Here is a 20,967-nt window from a genome sequence, read left to right as displayed (position 1 = left end):
CCAGCAGGAGGCAGAAAACGACACCCCCCCCTAACAACAAAAGCATGACTCCACTACCTCATGAACATGGAAGTAAAGATGTATAAAAAGGGACTGTTTGAACTGCTCAGTACGGCAGTTGGTGGAGCGCAGACTCCCCTGTCGTCCAGCGCTGTCTTTGCTCATATTCTACTTGCTATAATTAATAAAATTTTAATTGGATTATGATCCATTGTGGTCTCAATTTATAACAAACCCAAGACCACAAACAACTTAGGAACCCTCAAACTACAGAAAGTATTCAAAAGACCAAAGGCTGATAACTTTGTCTCCTCTGTGTAAGAAAGACAGGAGTCTTCTCCTTACTGTGTCTTCATGGAAGTAAATTTGATTCTTTCTGCATTGGAGGATTCGAAGATGTTTATATTACAGGTTAAAACCAGGGCATTCTGGATGAAAATGGTGTACTGTTGTGACAGGCTGAATCAGGGTGAGCACATCTGAAAAATAAAGAATATTCCTTCCTGTGCTTGTGCCAATACATTAGGAACAAGGCAGTCACCTCTTGGCTGCTCCATCTAGAATGGGGGGAATGTCCTTTTTCCTCCTCATTATGGCCTTCTTACAATTTAGGTTGCTGAAACACTGCAAGAAATAAAATGTTGCAGATGTGTGTACTGTAGATTTGAGTGTAGTGTAATCAGAAACTTGTAGAAATCAGTCTTTGCATGGAAAAGCACATAAATCTTGTTTTCTTGCCTTTTTGCCTTCTGCTAAGTTAAAAATCAAAATTTTTCTGAAGGAGAGTATGGAAAACACATTCAGTGACTTCTACTTATGTTACTAATGAATTTGTCCCAATATGTTACAGTAATGAACAGTCTGTAAATTTAGTACAGAGTCATGCCTTTTAGGAAGTAAAATACTCAGATTCCTTTGTATCATAATTCATTTCCATTTTTATCAACTTTACAAAACAGTTATTTTGTATAGAATGAAAATTAGTGAGAAGTTACGCTTTATAAATAATGTAAAGTAACTGTGAAACTATTATTGAATAATTAAACTTATTTAGGATAAAGGCGCAGTCTGGACCAAGGTTCTCTAAACATATTCCATTTCAAAAAATGACTTACGAGGTTACATCTCATTGAAATTCCGAGACATCATCACCTATGCAATTAAAAAAAGAAAAAAAATATTGTTTTCTAATAACAGAAATTTGTGTGCTTATGTTTTTATAAAAGTACTCAGCTATGCATTTATATCATACACCTATAACTTGTACATTTCTTGACTTTTATGAAAAATGCAGGGTTTAAATTGCCTCATTATTTTATTGATGTGTTTTCTTTCCAAAGTAGATGTTGTGCTGAATTTTATTTCCTTCAATGATATCATAGTATATGTATTAATAGAATTCTTTCCTTTGGGTTTGTTCAACCCAGAAATATGAATGTCTTGAAAATCATGTTGTATTTTTCTAATATAATGTCCATACAGTCATTCAAATTCTTTAGTTACACATCTGTTCTGTAACATGATTATTTTGAAGGTACACTTCAATGAAACACATTAATTGGCACTGAAAAAATAGAGCATAAATTGACTAGCTGTTCACGCAAGAGTTGTTTGAATGTAACTTTATTTGAACTATACCTTTATGTGTCTTGTTTTTCAAGTTGGGACCATACTGTAAAATTCACAAGCCCCACCCCCCAAGCTTACCAGCTTGCTGGGTATTTTCATTTGTTCCTCCTTTTCTCAGCTTTTGAGGCCAGGAGACAATTGTCACATTCAATCAGTCAAGGATGTAACTGGTGATTAGCTAGAATAAGGCTAAGGAATCGAGAACAGTTTAGACTCCATCTACATGATAATACTGCATCCCTACACCTCAGCACATACAATTCTCGATTTTGTTGGAATTCTTGTGATGGGTTGACCCTGGCTGGATGCCAGGTACTCACCAAAGCTGCATTATCACTGCCCTCCTCAACTGGACAGGGGAGAATATATGATGAAAAGCTCATGGGATGAGAAAAGGACAGGGACATCACTCACTGATCACTGTCACAGGCAAAACAGACTGAACTCGGGGAAATTAGTTTAATTTATTACCAATCAAATCAGAGTAGGGTAATGAGAAATAAAACCAAATCTTAAAAAAAACCCACACCTTCCCAGGCTCAACTTCATTCCCAATTTTCTGTCCCAGCCTGGGTCCCCGCGGGGTCACAGGCGCTGCCAGGACCCTGCCCCAGCCTGGCTCCCCGCGGGGTCACAGCCTCCTTTGGGCACCCACCTGCTCCGGCGTGGGGTCCTCCACGGGCTGCAGGTGGGGATCTGCTCCACCATGGACCCCCACGGGCTGCAGGCGGGGATCTGCTCCACCATGGACCCCCACGGGCTGAGGGGCACAGCCTGCCCCACCGTGGGCTTCACCACGGGCTGCAGGGGAATCTCTGCTCCGGCGCCTGGAGCCCCCCTGCCCCTCCTGCACTGACCTGGGGGGCTGCGGGGATGTTCCTCTCACATATTCACACTCTCTCTCTGGCTGCAGTCATTGAAGTCTTCTCTTTCCCCCCCTCTTAAATGTGTTACCCCAGAGGCGCTACCACCATTGCTGATGGGCTCGGCCTTGGCCAGCGATGGGTCCGTCTTGGAGCCGGCTGGCACTGGCTGTATCAGACATGGGGGAGGCTTCTGGCAGCTGCTCACAGCAGCCACCACAGTAGCCCTTCTGCTACCAAAGCCTTGCCATGCAAACCTATACAGACTCTATGTACAGAAATGCTCAGATAGTTGAGACCCACAATTGATTATCTTCTAACATCTGTAGATGCAGCTCAGTGCTGATAATTTCAGTGTTATTTTTGTATGTCTCTTTCTTTCTCAAATTGTAAAATAAGGTTTCTAATATTTACTAGCTTGGGAAAAGAATCTTGAGATTCTCAAAGGTTATTGGAGGTTAAATACCTACTGAATACAAACGACTGTCATGTTAGTAGAAGCAAAGCAAAGTTATTATTTCTTTTAATGGTGCTATAATTCCAGATCACCATATTAGGAAGAAGAAAATAAAATAAAGAGGAAATTGAATTTGTGACATTGTTTTCCAGGTTCTTTCATGTTGGTGAATACATCGGGGAGATTTGCGGGACAGAAAGCTCACCTCCTGCTGCCCCATCTGAAAGAGAATGATACACATTGTATTGATTTCCACTACTACGTTTCAAGCAAGAGTGGATCTAGCCCTGGCACTTTGAATATATATGTGAAAGTTAATGATGGTCCTATTGGTAACCCAGTCTGGAACACATCTATCACTGCTACTTGGAACAGAGCAGAACTGGCAATTAGCACTTTCTGGCCTAATTTTTATCAGGTATGTTTTACTTTTTATGAAATTTTGTTTCTCACAGTAGTCACTTGCTTCATACTTACCATTTTGACTTTAAATAAAAGTATCTTTCAATATGTTTTTTTGATCTTTATCTTAAATACATTTTTGTAGATGGTGCTAAAAGTTTGGGTTTCCTCTATATGACTGTGTTTATATGTTTATATATATTTATGGAAGTGTATGAAATGTATGCACACACACATGCTTTAAATGTGGATGAAATAATTATATTGAAACAATTTAGAAATCTAACCATTGATTTCAGTCAATTACCTCTGTTTCTCTGTAATGAAGTCACTCATTCTTTCAGTTCATTAGGGATGCTGGAATTGAATACCGGTAGATTTTATTGCAGTAGAGTCTTCAAGTTTGATTTAGATCAGCAATACTTGTTGCTTTAGAACTAGCAGAATCCTTTCAATCCTTTAGTTTGAGTCTTCAGTTTGAACGCAATATCCATTTGTTCTGTCCAGTAGTAATCATAAATATAACAGTAGCAATTGTAGGAATGGGCTTCTGATGACATCCTAAAGATTTAGGGAGAACTTCACTTGACAGTTTCTTAGGGTGCTACTTTTCTGTAGGAAAGTTTACAGATGAGATGATACAGTTCTTTACTGTTGTATAGTAGTTCAACAGTTTTTCTCCTTGTTCCCATGAAAATACAGGCTATGTTCTCCACAGGCAAGTAATTTGCTGTAGTAAGAGCAGACCAGTAGATCAAAGATGTTATTTGGACTCCTCTCATCTTCACTTGCAGTTTGGAAAGTTTGGTTTGGATTTTATTTGGTCCCCAATGCTGAACATTGTCACCACATTATGGTTTGAAGCTTTCTGAAGAAAATGCATGCCAAAGATGGGAGTTCTTTGACTGCAGACCTTCCTAGGAAGTTAAATGCTGTCATTCAACAGTGTTGTTGCAGGGAGTGACAACATCTTAATTCCTATCTCAATGCCCTAACTACCAGTGTCACATGTAGCAGAGCCTTGTTTCTGTTCCTGCATGTGCTGTTTAAGGTGACCTGGTGTTTGCTGCCCCATCATATTTTCATTATGAGTTTGACAATGTTCACTGCAAGGTACTGTGGGGTTTAAAATGGACTTCTTTCTGCAGCTGCAGCAGCTGAACTGTGAGAATGTCTCAAGTGAACTGAAGCTGCTTCCTTTTGAACCCTTTTTTCTCCATGGAAAAAAAACAACAACCAACTAACAAGCTGAAGAACTTCCTGGAGTCTTCCCCTCTGTGATTGTTTCACCCACAATTGACAGAAAGTCCTGGTCCAAAAGATGAGTGTGGAGCACCAGGACCATCTTATCTTTGGAATGTAGGATACCTGGCAATGCAGACCCAAAAGAGTAAACTCATTCATTTCCTCTTGCCTCTGATAGTGTGTTCCTAGGTTGCGTAGGGGGTATTCACATGGTCCACATTTGCATCCTTTGCTCTGCCTGAGGTGTCTAGGAATTGCTACAACTGCATCATTTGGGTTTCCTGGAGAGGATTCAAGGTAAGTTTATGGGCATCTCAGCAAACTTCACTGGGAGGACTCATTATGTGGATCCCCTATAATTGGCCATGGGCTTGATGAGGGAATACTGGCACCTTTTCCGGAAGGGTAGGCATATAAGCAGAGTAGAAGTTCACCTCAGTATGGTTCTTATTGTGGGAGAAGCTGTGTGCTACCCTCCTTTCTGGAGCAGAAGGTAGTATCCTGATCACAGAGTACAAGCTTGGTTTAGCCATATCTTTACATCTCTCAGGGTGAAAAGGCAGTGTGTGTTTTGTGGCCTGTTAGAGTTCAAGGAGGAGCCAGGAGTTAGTCTTGATGGTCCTTATGGGTCCCTTTCGATTCAAGATACTCCATGATTCTATGACCTTACTGCAAGATTGTGGACCTCATGATATTGATTTGATGCCATTTTAGGAATGCCCTCCAGTGATGCCAAAGAGTCTGTCTATCTTGACTGAAGTAACGAGGACTGGTCTGTTACTCTCAGTGGATGGTGGGAGAAGAGTAGAGCATCCCATAGACAATTTCATGGCTGACATTGGACGTAACTTTGGGCAGTTTGTAACGTGGGATCTACTGGAGGGTATTTGAGCAGGGTGGGTGCTTCAGGAGCACTATGTGGTGTGTGCACATTTTGCAGACACTGGGTGAATGTGCGACTCTGTTGCTCATGCCTAAGTCTGGACTTTAATTTCCCCATCTGGGTTTGGAGTGAATCAGTAGCGGTGCTTCCAATTTCCTGTCTTCTGAAAGGAGTCTGGTTTTTATGCAACAGAACTGCTCTGTGAACCAGCGGTCAGTAAAGACAAGGATTGTGCTTCAAAGACTCGCTCCAGCTCTGAACCAAAATGCTAATGTGAACAGGGGAATTTTAATAGAATAAGCTGTGACTCTGAGTCGTAAATTTGAGCTAATTAAAAAGTTAACAAAAATGCAGGCAAACTGACAATTTAAAATGTTATTGATATTAGCAATAATCTGTGTCAGATTTCTAACAATGTGATACACCTAACTGATATCTGAGTAATATGGGTATTTGGCCATAGCAGCAGAAAGATAACCTTTCTAGTCAGCTTTCTCCTTGAGACCTGCCACCTGGACTGTTCACCCTTATTTGTAGGTGAACCCTTATATGCTTGGATGGGGTACTGTGGTTTAGTGAATTAACGTGCATCAGCTGATACATAATAGATGCCTGAGTCTGTCTGTAATGGATTCCATGTGCTCTCTTTGCCTCTGGAACTACAGAAATTTTTACATAATCTTTCTTTCACTGAGGCGTATATTAAGTCATTTTCTTTGCATTTGCTGCACATAGTCTGGAATAATACCTGGTTAAGTATTGCAATTCAGCTGATGTGCCAAAATGTCTTATGCTATAGTAATATCCATGGTGGTCTGAGGAGCTAGTGTGCAATAGTGTAACTTCACTGGTTTCCCTGTAGATCAGTTAATTTATTATGAGGAAGCTCTGTCTCCCTTTTAACAGTTTATAGTCAGTCATCTCCATCTTGGTTGCCTCCATCCTCTCAGTAATCTGTGATGCTATTTCCTTATTCACGCGGTGATACTTGCAATTTCTCACAGTTTCTGAACTCTTTTCATCCATTTTCATGCTTTTTCTTCTTCACAGCATCTGTTTTGAGGGGAGGCAGGAAGTTAGCGGCAAGTGGCTGTGAGAAAGGCAGGAAGAGGAGAGAGGGTATATGTGGGTCTTGTGAGGATGTGTGTCCAAGTTATGTGAGAGCTCAGATGACTGCATATATGGTGGGAGAAGGCAGAGGACCCATCTGATACGTGTCTAGCACCAGGTCTGTTTCCTAAGCTGCTATTAATTTGATTCCAAAACTCCAGCCTGCTTTGGCACAAATCCATGCATTTCTCACATAACCTCCAAAATGTAGAAGACTTCCTCCAAGGGAGTTTTTGAGGCTGACCTTACTGAACAAAATCAAGAAAAGTCTGCTAAGAAGATTTTTAAGGAATGATGGGGCCTTTTTTAACTTTTTGTAGATGAAGGTTGGTCGTTTCCTGATGAATAATCTTCAGGAAAAGATTTGACATTAGTAGGTGAAGGGACAAAGCAATGTAATTGTGTGATTTTCTTTGTTGTGTTTTAAATCACATATCCATGTAGGCATCTGCATGTTTGTGAATGCCTTATAATTCTGTTCCCTTAGTAGGACACCTAAAAGGTGTCTAACTGCAAATGAAACCAAAAAGTACTACAGAACTCTGAAGACAAATTATATATGGTAACATTTCAGAGTTATATTTATACAGTTCACTTAAAAACAGTGGTGCTGGTCTGGTTTGCTGTCGCTTCATGAAAAACATAGGCAAAATAACTCCCACTAATGGTGAATGACTAGAGACTAGATTGTGTAGCGTGGAATGAATTTTAATCCAACTTCTAAAGATTTATTTGTTTAAACCACGTATTAACACATACATGCAAATAATTCAAAAGATTTAATAATTAACAGTATTTTGTTATTGTAGCACCAGTTATCCAAGCTTGTTAATACCTTTCATGTTGAGTTCCATTTTAGAATTGATTTTTTAGAAGTACAGTCTCTGAATGAAGTAATTTATTTCTTTTAGTGTACAATAATTTTATTTTTTTTTAGGTAATTGAGTAGGTTTCACCCCATATGTAAGCTGTACGACGTATATAAATCACCATGATAACCTGCATGTAACAAACACTAGTTGTAGTTTAATTACTGCTTATTTAAACTTTTCCAAGTATTTTGGTGATTAAGGATATGTTTAATTCCATAATTAATGGTCTTCTACATGCTACTGCTTAAAATTTGCCATTGACTTCAGCGTATATCAACACTGTAGTCCAGTTACTGATTACAGTATAGTTGCAGTAACATAGGTTCAATCTGCCAAACATCTTCTGAGGGTTAAAGATAATCAGCACAACTTGTTCTTTTCTGCTGTGCCTCCTGGTCTCTGAGCTATTTGTTTTGAGGTAGCTGGGGTATTTCTACAGAGCTAGTCTTAGTTCTGTATTATAAAATCCCTTTAGGAGTGCTCCCTTGAGGAAGCACTGGCTTCCTCTTTTTATCACTGGTCACAGGAGAAATTGTTTGCTTTACTGAGCTATTGTCTACTTGGTGCATCTTAAGCAAGAGCATCAAGGAATTTATCATACCATTAGAGACAGCCTGCAAAGAAAACAAGGCTTTGCATAATTACTAAGACCTTCACCCTCCTCCTTACTTGAATAGAATTAGGATGTACACAGAAAAAGAGGATTAAATGCTATGTAGATTTCTATGGGTAATGATGAGCTTGTTAGATTCTTGTGGAGCGGTCTCAGTAGGCTGAGAGGCTCTAAAATTGATGCTTTGAGATACAAGTCCTGAAAAGGCTGCTGCACTAGTGAGGAGAGGGTGGGAGGGCTTTCTGGTGTTTGTTTTTGTTTTCTTTAATGTTATGGGTTTTTTCCTCATTTGGATCTTTTAGCAGGAGGAAAATCTGTTGATTTCAGGATTGTTTTCTGGTTTTGTTTGTTCGGGGTGGGGGAGTAATTATTTTTTTTCTTTTCCCTAGGTTAGTTAATGATTCTCTGGCCAATTAGTACTATTTTTAATACATTTTATGTTTTTGAAGCATTGCAGTTTTGGAAATTTACAATATGCAAAATGCCACTAACGAGCTGAGTCTGTTGAGTGGCTTGTGTTCCCTGCTCCTAGCCCTGCAAGCAAGCAATTTGGCACAGCACAGTTGCAAGTTACACACTGTCCCCTTATCAGTTTTTTGTATTTTGAATTATTTGCTTTGTACTTTGCTGGGAGTCAGGCATAGCAGCAGCGAGCTGAAACAAATCTTGATTAAATAAAACAACAAACACTGCAGTTTTAAAATCCAGAAATGAAATTGAAAGGATTAAAAATAGCTTCCAGTGGAGTAACACTACTCTCTATGCCACCGCACCTTCTTTAAACATAAATTCCTATGAAGATGGAATGAGAAGACGGGATAAGAGCCTGGCAGTAATTCCTGATCTCTTTTAGTAAGGACACAGAGGAGTTACATGGTATCACTTCCCATGGAGATGAGATTTACCCTTTACCATTCTGACACTTTCTCCTATAAATTAGGAGTTCAGGGAATAAGAAGCAGTAGACCCAACCTACCTTTTCAAATATGGACTTAAACTTTCATTTGTTTCATAACCCGCTTTGTACATGCTTTGCTTGGAGTTTGGCTCACGCGATATATTTAAGTCATCAGCTAGGACAGAGAATTAAGCTTCTTGTGCAGCAAAGGTCAGGCTTGCGTTCTCGTTTGTTGTGTGCATTGCATTCAACTGCACACATGCAGTTCCTCAACTATGCTTTGAACTCAAAATAAACCTTGAAATGCATATTGCATTTTGAATTACAGCCCTATGTCAGACATCCTAATGAGCTCTTCTTCATTGAGTCGGGTGATCTGGGTATAGTTATTTTGAGAAAGATGTGCCAGGGCAAACCAGATGCCTAAATTTAAAAAAACCCAAAATTCTAAAACCAGCCAAGAATAAGCAGGCATGCACTTTTTGTTATATGCACGAGGCTCTGTTATTATCACCTGTCCCTTGTTCCTAAACCAAGAAAGCTTCTGGGCCTTCAGAAGAGAAATGCAAGACAACAATTGCTTTAAAAACAAAAACAGAAGAATAAGATTTAATAGGCTGTAATGTCAGGAGCTCAGTTTTCAGTGTTGCTCACCTGTGTAAGAGGTTTCTTTGGAGTGTCAGGGTGGCAGCAACGACCAAAATGTTTAATGTGGTTGAGTGCAGGTGTGAGTGCTGAATGATATTTGTCGGGGAGTGAGAGGTGGGGAGGGAAACGGCATAAAGCGAATTCCTGGCCAGGGAGGCCTGACCACATTTTAGGCAGCCCAAGTCAATAACCTGTGACAGGTTTCTGCAGGGCCTGGGAAAGGGCCAGGTCAGGAATGTCCCTTCATGTGGCTTTGACAAGGCAGCAGTTGCTGTGATCGTGCCTCAGTGATAAACGCGGGTAGTCCTAGGGTGAGTCAAAAGGGAGAAAAGAACTCAACGCACAGGGGTGCAAGACAATGCCAATTTTCTGGAGAGAAACTGTTCCCAACGCCTTGTAAAATCTAGTCAAAGAAAGGCATTCTGTGCAGTAAAGCACGGCAGGCAAAGAATACAGTAAGTGCTGGGGACAGTGTGTGATACATCACTGCCCACTTAGCGGCGGTGCAGGGGAGCAGGATTGCAGCCTGACATTAAGTAGCTTTCTTATGACACCTCTCTCTTTCTTGTTTCTGCAGAGCACTATTTTTAAGCCATGTGAAGCAGAGAGTGTTTATATTAGGTACAATCTACCCTTTGACTAAAAGCATTGTAATTTTGCAAAAACAAAGGCAGGAATTTACGGAGTAAGGTTCCGTGGCAACAAAACGTTTTTATTTCTATTGTTCTTTGGAACTGACAAGTTATCTTGAGTTGCACATTTTCAGCAGTAAGCATTTACGTTGGTGAGCAGACCCTATTTCTTTGTTCATACGTAGCAAGGGGAAGTGGCAGGAATGAAAAGCTAATTTTGCTCTTCACTGAAGCAGGGAGGATCAGGGACAGTGCAGTGCTAAGCTGCTTCCCTGGTTCCTGTTTGGCAGGCCTGAGGGGGGGAGAATGGTGTAAAACAGCTCTCAGGCCAATGTTCAGCAGTTTTTCCTGAGCAAATGAATTCAGTGTTTTAACTGGTTGTTTCCGGACTGATAAGGTGGGGGAATAATAGGCAAAAAATCCAAGGGCTGCCCAGTCTGATGTTGCTGGAGTGTTGTATCTGTTTTGACTAGGGTCTTTTATATTGCCTGCAGGTGTTGCGTCAGCCATGAGGAAAGGCAGAGTTTGGAAGCGGGAGTAGAAATGTCAACTTTTGCAAGACAATCAACTTTTCAAATGTGAAATAATGAAAAAAAACTGAATGTGAAATAAGTTTCTAGGTTTCATTTCTAGTGAAATTACTAGCAAAACTGATCCAGATTTGTGAATAGTCTTGCCATCTCTAATACAAGCTTTTCAATGAATAAATGAGCTATCAGAAGTGTTTCTAGATCCATTTCTGTGCACCCTCTTACAGTGCGCAGCATACTTACTAAGACTTTCTGAAAGGTGTCATGCGTAGGATCAAATTATTTCTCTTTAGTGTAAAAAGGGAAATTGCTTAGTTAAGCAGATATTTTAATCTGTAATGTTCATTTATTAATTTAAATAAATAAAAATACTGGATTTGGATACAGCAGTTGATAGTATTCCACAGCCTGTGGACAGAATGGAAATTACAGTACTTGGAATAGCTGTCATTTTCTTTTATACATGAAGTAAAAGGCACATCAGTGATGTGTCTTTGACGATGGTATATCACTACTGGCTGTAGTGTCTCTTTTAATTTACTAAAAATCGCATATTTTGTGTCAGAAGAGACCAAAACTGATGATCATTAAACTTGATACCAGATTGGCTATTGCTTTTATTGGAAGCATGAGTATACGGACAATATTTCAATTTGTATTACTTTTCCTTGGAACATGCCCTCTATAGTGACAATAATTGTAATGTAATAGTATGTCCAGCTGGTAGTTTCTTGATACATTGCCTGGCTTATTTGTGGTAATGACATTTTTGGTATGTTGTCTGGAGATAAGGCAGGACATTTTAGATCACTCATTCAGTCTTTCTCTGTTGTCATAGGCAGGTCCGATTCAGTTATTTCAAGCTTGTAGTTTCTACTTGTGAACAGAAGGAATGGGGTTTTGTTAGAATCTACAAGCTATTTTTGTCTGTGAGTGTATTGCAATAATGAAGTACTTAAAACCTCTGGGAGACCCTGTAGCTAAGCTCCCATGTTACAAAGTATAGAAATTATTCTGAGATCTTCTACTCAGGTATCTTGTATGTTTTGTTTTCTAGAGCTCAGGTACTTGGTTCTACTGGAAGTCAGGTAAACCTTTGGAAAAAGCACTTCTATGCAACTTTTTTTTTTTTTTTTAATAGTTAATCCTCATTATCTGGAAGTAATATTTTTAGCAGGAAACTTCTGATTGGTTTGGCTGGCTGCTTCAGAGGTGTGCATGTGCCACTTCCTCCTGGGTTTTTCTGGAATTTAGCATATCTAAAAGTGAAGAACCTGAAAAAAACTCCTGTGCTCTGCAGTGGATAGGATCATGCATCAGCCACTTTTCAGATGGCTTTACGCAGATCTCCTTGTACTGAGTGTTCCAAAATAGGAGTTCATTGTTTGTTGATTTGTTTTTGTTGGTTTTGGTTTGTTTGGTTGTTTTGGTTTTTTTTTTAATCAGATACATTTAAATAAAAATGAGAAAGTTAACTGTGGTTTTTTTCTTCTTAACAGAGAAAACTCAAAGCCACTAGGGAATACAGGAGAGAAATCAATAACTTTCCCCAGCCCTCTGTGTTTTTACAGGCAGATCTTTGCCTCCACAGTTAGATTCAGTTAACTCAATGACTTTCTTAATGGCAGTGTATTTCCCAGGGAAAATTTTCCACCATTTCTGAGACCTGGCTGTCTGCTCCCTGTTCTTCACCACTGTGTTGTAATGTTCCTGCATTAACTGAAGGTTCCTGGGACTATGCCATGGTTCTCACACCCAACAGTCTTTCAGATCATCTCAATTTTGAATAGGCTTGGTAGCTCTTAAAGAAATGGAGCAGTCTTCTCCTTCTTCCAAGGGCACTAGCATAACCTTTTTTTTTTTTCAGAGAGTGTAACACAAACTTAGAACATACAACAATATTAGTAACATTTGTTAATAGAGAGAAATGCTTGTTCTTTTTTCAAAGTTCAGTGAGTGAAAACTGGAGCTGCATTCTGGGTCTTGCACTGCTGTCCAAATTTAGGGTTACTTTGTGCATGCCACCTATCTGTATTACCATTTCAAGGCTGTTAAGATAAGGGTAAGAATGATCATGACTGGAAAAGCTCTTTCAGGTCTTTGAATGCAAATTATTCTTTAAGAACCGCTTTTTTCTTCTTTAAGAGCTTTTGCTTCCCAACATAGTTCCTAAGACCACCAGGAGATTTTTCTTCTTTGTAAGAAAGAGATGCTTTGAGCTTTTGAATGGTTTTGCTCTGGGTGCTCTACTGAATGCTGGGAGCCAAATCCATACCTTGTTCACTCTGTTGCTGTGGATCAGCAATGTCAGCTTGAAGTGTCCTCAGAGTTCCAGTGGGCATTTAGAAGGCCACAGGCTGGGGCTTGTGACTGAGCAATCCTTTCCTTGCAGAACTTGTTTCAGCAAAAATTTGTTTGGTAGCTTTCCTTATTGCCATCTTGTGTATTCTTGCTGCTGTCTTGTTCATCTAGGGGCAACATTGGCACTGTAGGTTGAAATTTTTGTGTAGACAGGAGGCAGAACTAGAAAGAAAAGTAGGTTTTTCTTTGTCAGCCATGTAGAGTTAAAGCCATATTTACAGCAATTTCACTCCAGTGAGATGGGGAAAGAGAAATGGACAGAGTTTAGGAAAATGATATCTGGGATATCAAGAGCAGGATTGATGTCTACAGATAGAGCAATGAGAAAGATGGGAGAAGGCAGAGGCAAGAGGTAGTGAAGAATTTGCTCACCTCAGGTTTATTTAAAAATCCGAATCAGTGATCTGCCAGTGTTTATTCAGCACCAGGAAACTGTGATGTAATATTGCAGGGCTGTATGTTATCTTTGTGACATGTTTGCATTCTGTATAATTCTGTTTCTGCTGAAATAGTCACAGTAAAGGATATGTCATGTAGTGTCCTTCTGCATCTGTTCCAAGGTCAAGTACGGCATATGTGTGAAAAAGAGTTCCTAAACTTTGTGTTCCTCAGTGTACTCCCTGATACTTGTTACAAGAGGCAATTAGAATTTTTCCAAGCAAAAGGGAAGTATAAAAAAAAAAAATCACAACCTGGATTTGAGGATGAACTTCATGAGCATTGGTTTGGAAATGTACCTGCTAACATTACTGGCATATTTTCTTCTGTTCCACTTGAACATTCTTGGGTTGTTCAAAGCTAAGGCTGCCAAGGTTTGGAGAGGTTTACTTTTTGAGTGTACTTAATTCTGATTACAAGAATGGTCCATTTATTTTGTGACCTATTTATAGCCATTAAACAAACTGTGGCAAATGGATCTCTTTTACTTAATTCACTACATTTGGTGGAAGAGTAAGAGCATGGAAAGCACATTCATGAAAATAGGTATGTTTGTGCCTGATACCACAGAAATCTCTGTATACTGCAGAACTGTAATTTTTTGAATGAAAGTAAGAGTTTACTCTGCACAGCGAACTATTGAAAATAAAATATGAATCTTAATACTTAAGGCTATTATTAGGTAACTACTTTGGCAGACCAAATATTGGGGGGATTTGGTTATTACTTATTGTGAGCTATATATGATCATACTTGTAAATCTCCAAAATAGTATGAACATGAAAAAATGTGATTTGTATTCTGGTTAATTTTAATGATACGAACAATGCTTTTTGAGTGTTTAGTTTTGTTTTGATTTTGGTTTGATTTTATTTTGTTTTCAAGGTGTTCTCAACATGTGGAAAGAGTTGATGTATTTTTCCATAACAGAATATTTTTATACTCCCTGTGTTACAAAGCAGCTAACTGAAATTCTCTTCTTGCTTCTCAGGTTGTTTTTGAAGTGGTTACTTCAGGTCACCCCGGATATGTGGCTATTGATGAAGTGAAAGTTTTAGGACATCCATGTAGTAAGTACCTATCTGCTGTTTTAAAGCTAGGCCCCTAAAATGGATGTGCCACTATGCTTCAATAAATGTGATGCAAAAAATAAGGAAAATGTCAGAAAACAATGTCACTGCTATAAATATAAGCTGAGTATGTACAAAGCATTGCTCGTATTTGAGCACTGCACCTTACTGGTGTACTTTACACTTTAAAGGCATCTCTTACATACACCTTGTGGACAGCACTTGGGATGAGCCCCAGACCCCCTAACGGGGTCATCTAACAACTCCTTCAGAAAGAAAGTCTTCAAGATTTGTTGACCAGTTTTCTGTCTGCATCAAAAATTCAGCGCAGCCACAAGCTGAGACATTAGTGAGAGCAGATAAACACCACAAGAACTGAGTATATATGGTTATTTTTCCAGGGCTTAGAAGGAAGAGAACTCATCTGGGTGAGAGGGCTGAAACTTTCCTAGGTTACTTAGGGTACTTCCCAAGATTCATGGCTCAGTTTCTGCACGGTTTTACTTTCTTATGTTTCAGATATGTTTCCTTATCCCCTTGCTAAGTATATGTAATACTTAACTATCCTAAGTTCATTTAAAACTGATGTCAAAACAAAACCTTGTAAGTTAAAGCTTGTAATGTAATTGAACAGAGTACTTAAGTAAAGGATTATTTCACATATTTGATATTTGTTAAATAAGGTGTGTTAAGATCATACATGGAATTGTAGGTTGTAATCTTGTTGACCAAATGACTGAATGGGGAAAAAAGACACCAACTTCTGTGTAACTGTTCACCTTCCTCTTATACCATGTTGTCCCTGTATGCATTCTTTGTGGCTTGTAAGAAAGAGCTGCAATTTAAAATAACAAGCGGTATATCAGTACCAGAGCACCTCATAAAAATGGTTTTAGTGTTAGCGGCAACAAGACACAGACATTTCTTCAAATACAGACAGTTATGCAGAATCAGCAGCTGGTATTTCTGAATCACTTAGTTCTAATAAACACAGCAGGCTCTCATGTTGTTAAGACAGTATTTGTGCTTCTGCATTTTGAATTTGTACCTTTGGTTCAGGTAGGATAAGTCTAAAGCAGCATTTTATCAGCTTAATAATTTTTCTTATACAGATTTTGAGAGGTGTGATCTGTGCATTTCTACTAATCAATTCTCAAAACCTGCAAGTAGCTCTTGTTAATGTGGAGACTGAGTTATGCCCCATAGCGCGCAGAGTTCTAACGTGACAGTGTTGAAATGCAAAAGCTTTAATGAAAAGTTCTTTGATGAAGTAATTAAAATGTTAGAAATTAAGACATCAAACCAGTTATATTGTCTACAAGAAAATTGAAAAAGTGTGAAAATTGGAATAGAATTACTGTGTGTCTAAAACTTTGCAAGACTCATAATTCTATCCTTTCCATATATTGCCAGAAAAAATACTTCTGAATTAACTCTTTAAAGAAATGGGGAAAATATTTGCTAGGCAGTTTTCTGGGTAGCACAGACAAAGACCAAACAAAAGGCAAGTTGTAAGCACATAGAACTGAAAGGGATGGATTGTGGTGAGTGGGTGGCTAGTTGGTTGGTTGGTTGGGGGTTTTCTTGTGTGTGTGTGTGTTTATTTTTAAAACCTCATGCCCCTCTCTACTTAGGCCATACCTGGTAATTCAGAAAGGCTAGTTTTCTAGAGTTTAAGAAGACTCAAGTAGGGTAAAAGCAGATGTAAAAAAAAAAAAAAAAAGACTGATAAATAGGGAACTTAGTGAAGAATTTTACTGGATAATCAGATATTAATAGTTTGATAGGGAAGGTGAAGGATGACTTTGGCCTAAATTCTGTCTTTTCTAACTGGCAAGTGTTTAAGAAAAAAAAAAAAACCTAAAACAAACCCAAACAGTTTGTCTGATAAATTTGCCATAAGGACAATTATCAGGAAAATATTTCCTTCCATATTTAGGTATTGATTTGACCTTTTTTATTCCATCTTCTCCTTATACTGCCTTGCACTGGATATTAAGCAACTTTTTCTAGCTGGTTAGTTATATATTCCTTAAAACTGTAATTTCTGCCAGTGATAAGGTCTTGAAAGAAACTGTCAGCAACACTTTAAAGAGTTGTGATGGTCTGCTAGAAAATGTATATTTAGTCTGCCAGTTTATTGCTAGTACTAACATTTTGGTGTCTGAAAGCAACGTTCAGAGCCTGGCTTATCTGCTAGTATGGACAGTGCAAAGAGTACCCTTGCCTGCAGTAGGATTTGAATGGTTGGGGAATACTGCCTTTTCAAGGATAAGTTTCTGTATCAATTCCTATGTTTTTGTGTCATGTGGTTGACGCTTTTTGTAGTAAAACAAAAATACACGTACTATTTTTCCTCCTTCAGTGGACATAGTTCAAGCTTGGATATTTGTTTAATTCGTTAGGTTATTTGTAGCTGTATTGCTTTAATTTTTACTGGGGTTGTTTTCTATTCTGAAATGAAAAATAAGTATTGGTATGGTGAATGCATTGTGTTTTCTTTTTTCTGCAGTGTTGTTGAAAATAATCGTATTTAATACAGTTGTAGTTAGTGAGAAGTGTTACATTAGTTATTTTAACTGTTTGGTGTGCTACGTTTCTATAAGCATCCCTTCTATAGAAACTGAACCTGTTAAAAAGAAAAACCTGTTTCCCTGACAACATCACTCAACTTCTTACTGTTTTGTCTAGTTGGTAGTGTAAGTATCTAATATGTTTTCGTTCAAAACATAATTAGTTTCCAATATGATCTTGATTAATAGAGTGTTACTGAAAGAGGGATGCTGAGCTAAGGTAATTGACACAGCAGGAACAATTAAATAACACCCTTCTTTTCTGCTCTTTCCCAGGTACAGAAGTAAACCAACCTAAAAGCTAATGTGTAGTCAGTGACAGGAACCTTTTGAAGCAGGGCTATTTCATGTTGCATAACTGCAATACTTTATCTTCTTCCAACAGCAAAAACTCCCCATTTCTTGCGTCTTCAGAGTGTGGAAGTCAATGCAGGGCAATTTGCTACTTTTCAATGCACTGCCAATGGTGGAACAGACTCAGGTGACAGACTCTGGTTACAGGTAATTTCTTTCTTTTAATGCACTGAGATCTAGGGGGAGGGGAGTTCATCACTCTGAAATGGATGTAAAACATGAAAAATGATAGGGCTGTTCTTTTCATCAGTATTAGATTTTATAGCGCCTTTGAACTGTTGCATAGTAGGCGTTCTGTTATAGAAAATGATACTGGAAGATTTTCCTTGCATGTTTCAATGGGATGCCTTATTAAAAATAAATGTACTGTTTCTGTTACGTGTGGTGATCATGAGTAAAGGCTAAACCCCCAAGGAAGAGTATGTGACTTTCTCATAATGTCTATGCTGGCTAATTGCAACATTACGCATAATTATTTTCTTGGCTTACCTCTATCTCTGTTTAGTATTTTCAGTTAAAATTGCATTCTTACTTTTAAAGTCTGAAGAAGACCAGTATAACCGTAAAATCTGACCATCTGTATTACTGAGCCAAAGAATCTTACCTGTATTCTTTGAGTCCATATTTTTTTACTTATTCAGTAATGTAGCTCCTAGATAGGTGTCAAATCTTGGTTTGAAGACTGTCTCCAACTCATTGTCTTTCTGTAAAGATAGTCTCCCCTATCCATATGTGTAACCTTGTATCAAAAACATGCATCTTACTTGCTCTCTTTCAGTAATGGGGAAGCAAGTTGAATCATTCCAGAGCTGTCTGTTCTTTACAGCAAACAATAGTCTGTATTTGGATGTAGCATTAGGGATGTAGCAACCCCCAGATCCCTATGTTTTCCATACTTGAAAAACAACATGCTAGACCTGGGGCATTGTATGTGAGGAGGAAATAAGGATGCCTGAAACAATGCCTAAGGAGATCAGTCAGATGAAATTGCAGTATGTGGAGGGGGGATAGGAGAAATTGAGGCAATAGTAACAGGTGGGACTTAGAGATTAAATTCTCTGTTTTTGTTGTTTAAACAATTTCAGGCTTTTACTATAGTTTTCCTTTCACGTTACACTTGTTGCAAAACTTCATCAAGCATTTCTGACATGATTCATGGAAGTGTGACAGGTTAAACAGCTAAATAGTTATAAGAAAACTAGCATGCAAATAAATAAGTAAACCCACCTGAAAAGCAAAGACTCATATTTATCTGTACATCAATGATGAACTGTTACGTCCATCCAGAAGGAGCCTGATGAAATACAGTAAAAGGCAATGGAACTCTCCTTTGTTTTTATATGAGTTTGCATGGATATTTTCAACCTCTATGCTGATACAAAGCTGATATTTCCCTAATGCATCAGCTTTCTAAAGCCACTATTACAGTGTTTAATTGGTAGAATAGACTCCTATCTTTCCTAAGCCACTAAGATTTTTTGAAAGAATTATTTTTCCAGGCATGGAAAGAGTTTAGTACATATGGGAAAATAGGAGACTGTTATTTCATCAAGGATAAGTTTTCTAGAACCTTTGAACATTTGCATAATGCTCTTTTGTAAAATTGAAGGTAGAATTCAACGTAGGGAAATCCTGATTCCATAGAGATTTCAGGACAGTATAATTTCAGCTTTAACTTTCTTGCGCAGAATTTAGGGGACACATAAATTCTTTGCAAGGCTGGAATGTAATTTCTTCATTTAGGAAATTAAATATCTTTCTAGATTTTATGTAACATAAAATGTGTCTTAACAGCAGTAGAGATTTCAGAATATCTTTGCTGACCTTATTTAAGTGATTCCTTGTTTATACATGATTATGAGATTTACTTTTTTTTCTCTATATGAAGGATAGGAAAGTAGTGACAGATTGACTTTTTGAGGAATTTTATCATCCTTCAGGGCCACTGTTTATTTATCTGCCCATACAACTACAGGTCCCTCTGGTAATCAGTCTAAGGTTGTGCAAATTCCAGGCCTGCCTTTGTGTAAGAACATTTAAGAAGTTGACAGGATCTCCTAGATAGCTTGGACTTTTTTTTTGTACTTGTTTGCCAGTTTCCACAGATGTCTGCTGCAGCTTACAGTAAGACTGATCAGACAGCTCCATGTGTGGGATGCTGCAAATCAAGGCTGACACACAGTTCCCAACAGCATTAGCTGTATCGTAGTGTACTAGGTCACTACTGGGTAACAGATTCCCAGACCTTACAGTTCTCTGTCAGTCTTCTGAGACCATCTGGTTTCATGGTGTGATACTGAGGAATTTTGTAAATGACTGTTTGTAACATCTCATGACACTGCCAGAGGACCGTGAGTACAATGCAGTTATCTGTAATAGCTGTCAAAAACCATTGTATCTTTTACATCATATAACTAGTTAAATGGCTGTTAAAGATCCTTTCATTCCTGGTAAGAGTAGAACCAATATTCAACTACAAAACATCTTAATAAAAGACATTCTTAGGTACAGTAGAGCTAGATTAAAATGTGCACCATTCTCTGGAGGCATTTATGCTAGCAGTCAGGTAATAGGGATGCAGGGTTTAGTGGTAGTACAAACAGGTCATGCAATCTCTCTGATATGCCTAGTTAGTTAACCGGTAATATTAAGCCCTTTCTACCATCCTTTTGATGGTTTGTTTCCTTGAATTTATAAAACCTTAAGGGAAATCATAGTAAATAAATAAATACAGTAGCATGATTTTTATCAGGGGCTTCTCAGCATTTCTGCCATATAAGTTATATCAGAAGACCTAATCTATTTGGATTTGTCAGTCCCAAAATATTGTGAGATAATTTGCTCCAAAATGTTTTCCAATAACTGTCTTTTTTTTTTTTTTTTTTTTTTTTTTTTTTTTCAGATTCATATTGTTAGTCTGAATCCTAGGTAAATTGCCAGGGTGAAATCACAAAACCACTGAATTCAATGACACTTCTGTTTTGAGTAGTGGCAGAATTTTACTCCTGTACTTCCATCTCTTTTATATAGTATCTCTCAGCTTATATGCAGCAGAAGACTTCAGGTTTAGTAGTATGTATTTTTCTGGCAAAGAGGTATTTTAATTTTACAGTCTGTTAGACTGTGAGGGATGTATGTTCCTTAAAACAAATGAATTATTGTAACTTGCTTGGTTATTTTAGTCTCCTTGTCTTTGCTGAGTTGTTTTGTGAAGCAGCATATATGTTCTTAGTTTAATAATGGCCAGGCCTTGAAGCAGTCCTAAGTGAAATCTATAGATCACATTTTACTTCCCTCCCTTCCCCGCTACCCCCCTCCCCTTCCTTTTCAAGCTTGTCCCTCTTACTCCCTATGGAATATGAAGTCTATTAATTTATGTAATATTATGG

General features: G+C 38.3%; 1 protein-coding gene across 12 annotated transcripts in view; it reads left to right on the top strand.

Moving 5' to 3' along the window:
- Positions 1-20,967, top strand: part of PTPRM (protein tyrosine phosphatase receptor type M) — a 479,902-nt gene that overhangs the window by 147,556 nt on the left and 311,379 nt on the right. For all 12 annotated transcript variants that reach the window (XM_040587165.1, XM_040587163.1, XM_040587160.1 and 9 more), the window contains 3 exons: positions 3,102-3,367; positions 14,573-14,651; positions 17,610-17,725. In XM_040587165.1, the coding sequence (XP_040443099.1) occupies positions 3,102-3,367; positions 14,573-14,651; positions 17,610-17,725 (461 nt within the window). The remainder of the gene's footprint in view (positions 1-3,101; positions 3,368-14,572; positions 14,652-17,609; positions 17,726-20,967) is intronic.

This window comes from Falco naumanni, chromosome 3 (assembly GCF_017639655.2).
Source record: "Falco naumanni isolate bFalNau1 chromosome 3, bFalNau1.pat, whole genome shotgun sequence".
Classification (NCBI taxonomy): Eukaryota; Metazoa; Chordata; class Aves; order Falconiformes; family Falconidae; genus Falco; species Falco naumanni.
Note: the sequence above shows the minus strand (reverse complement) of the source record. Positions and strands in the feature narration are given on the sequence as shown.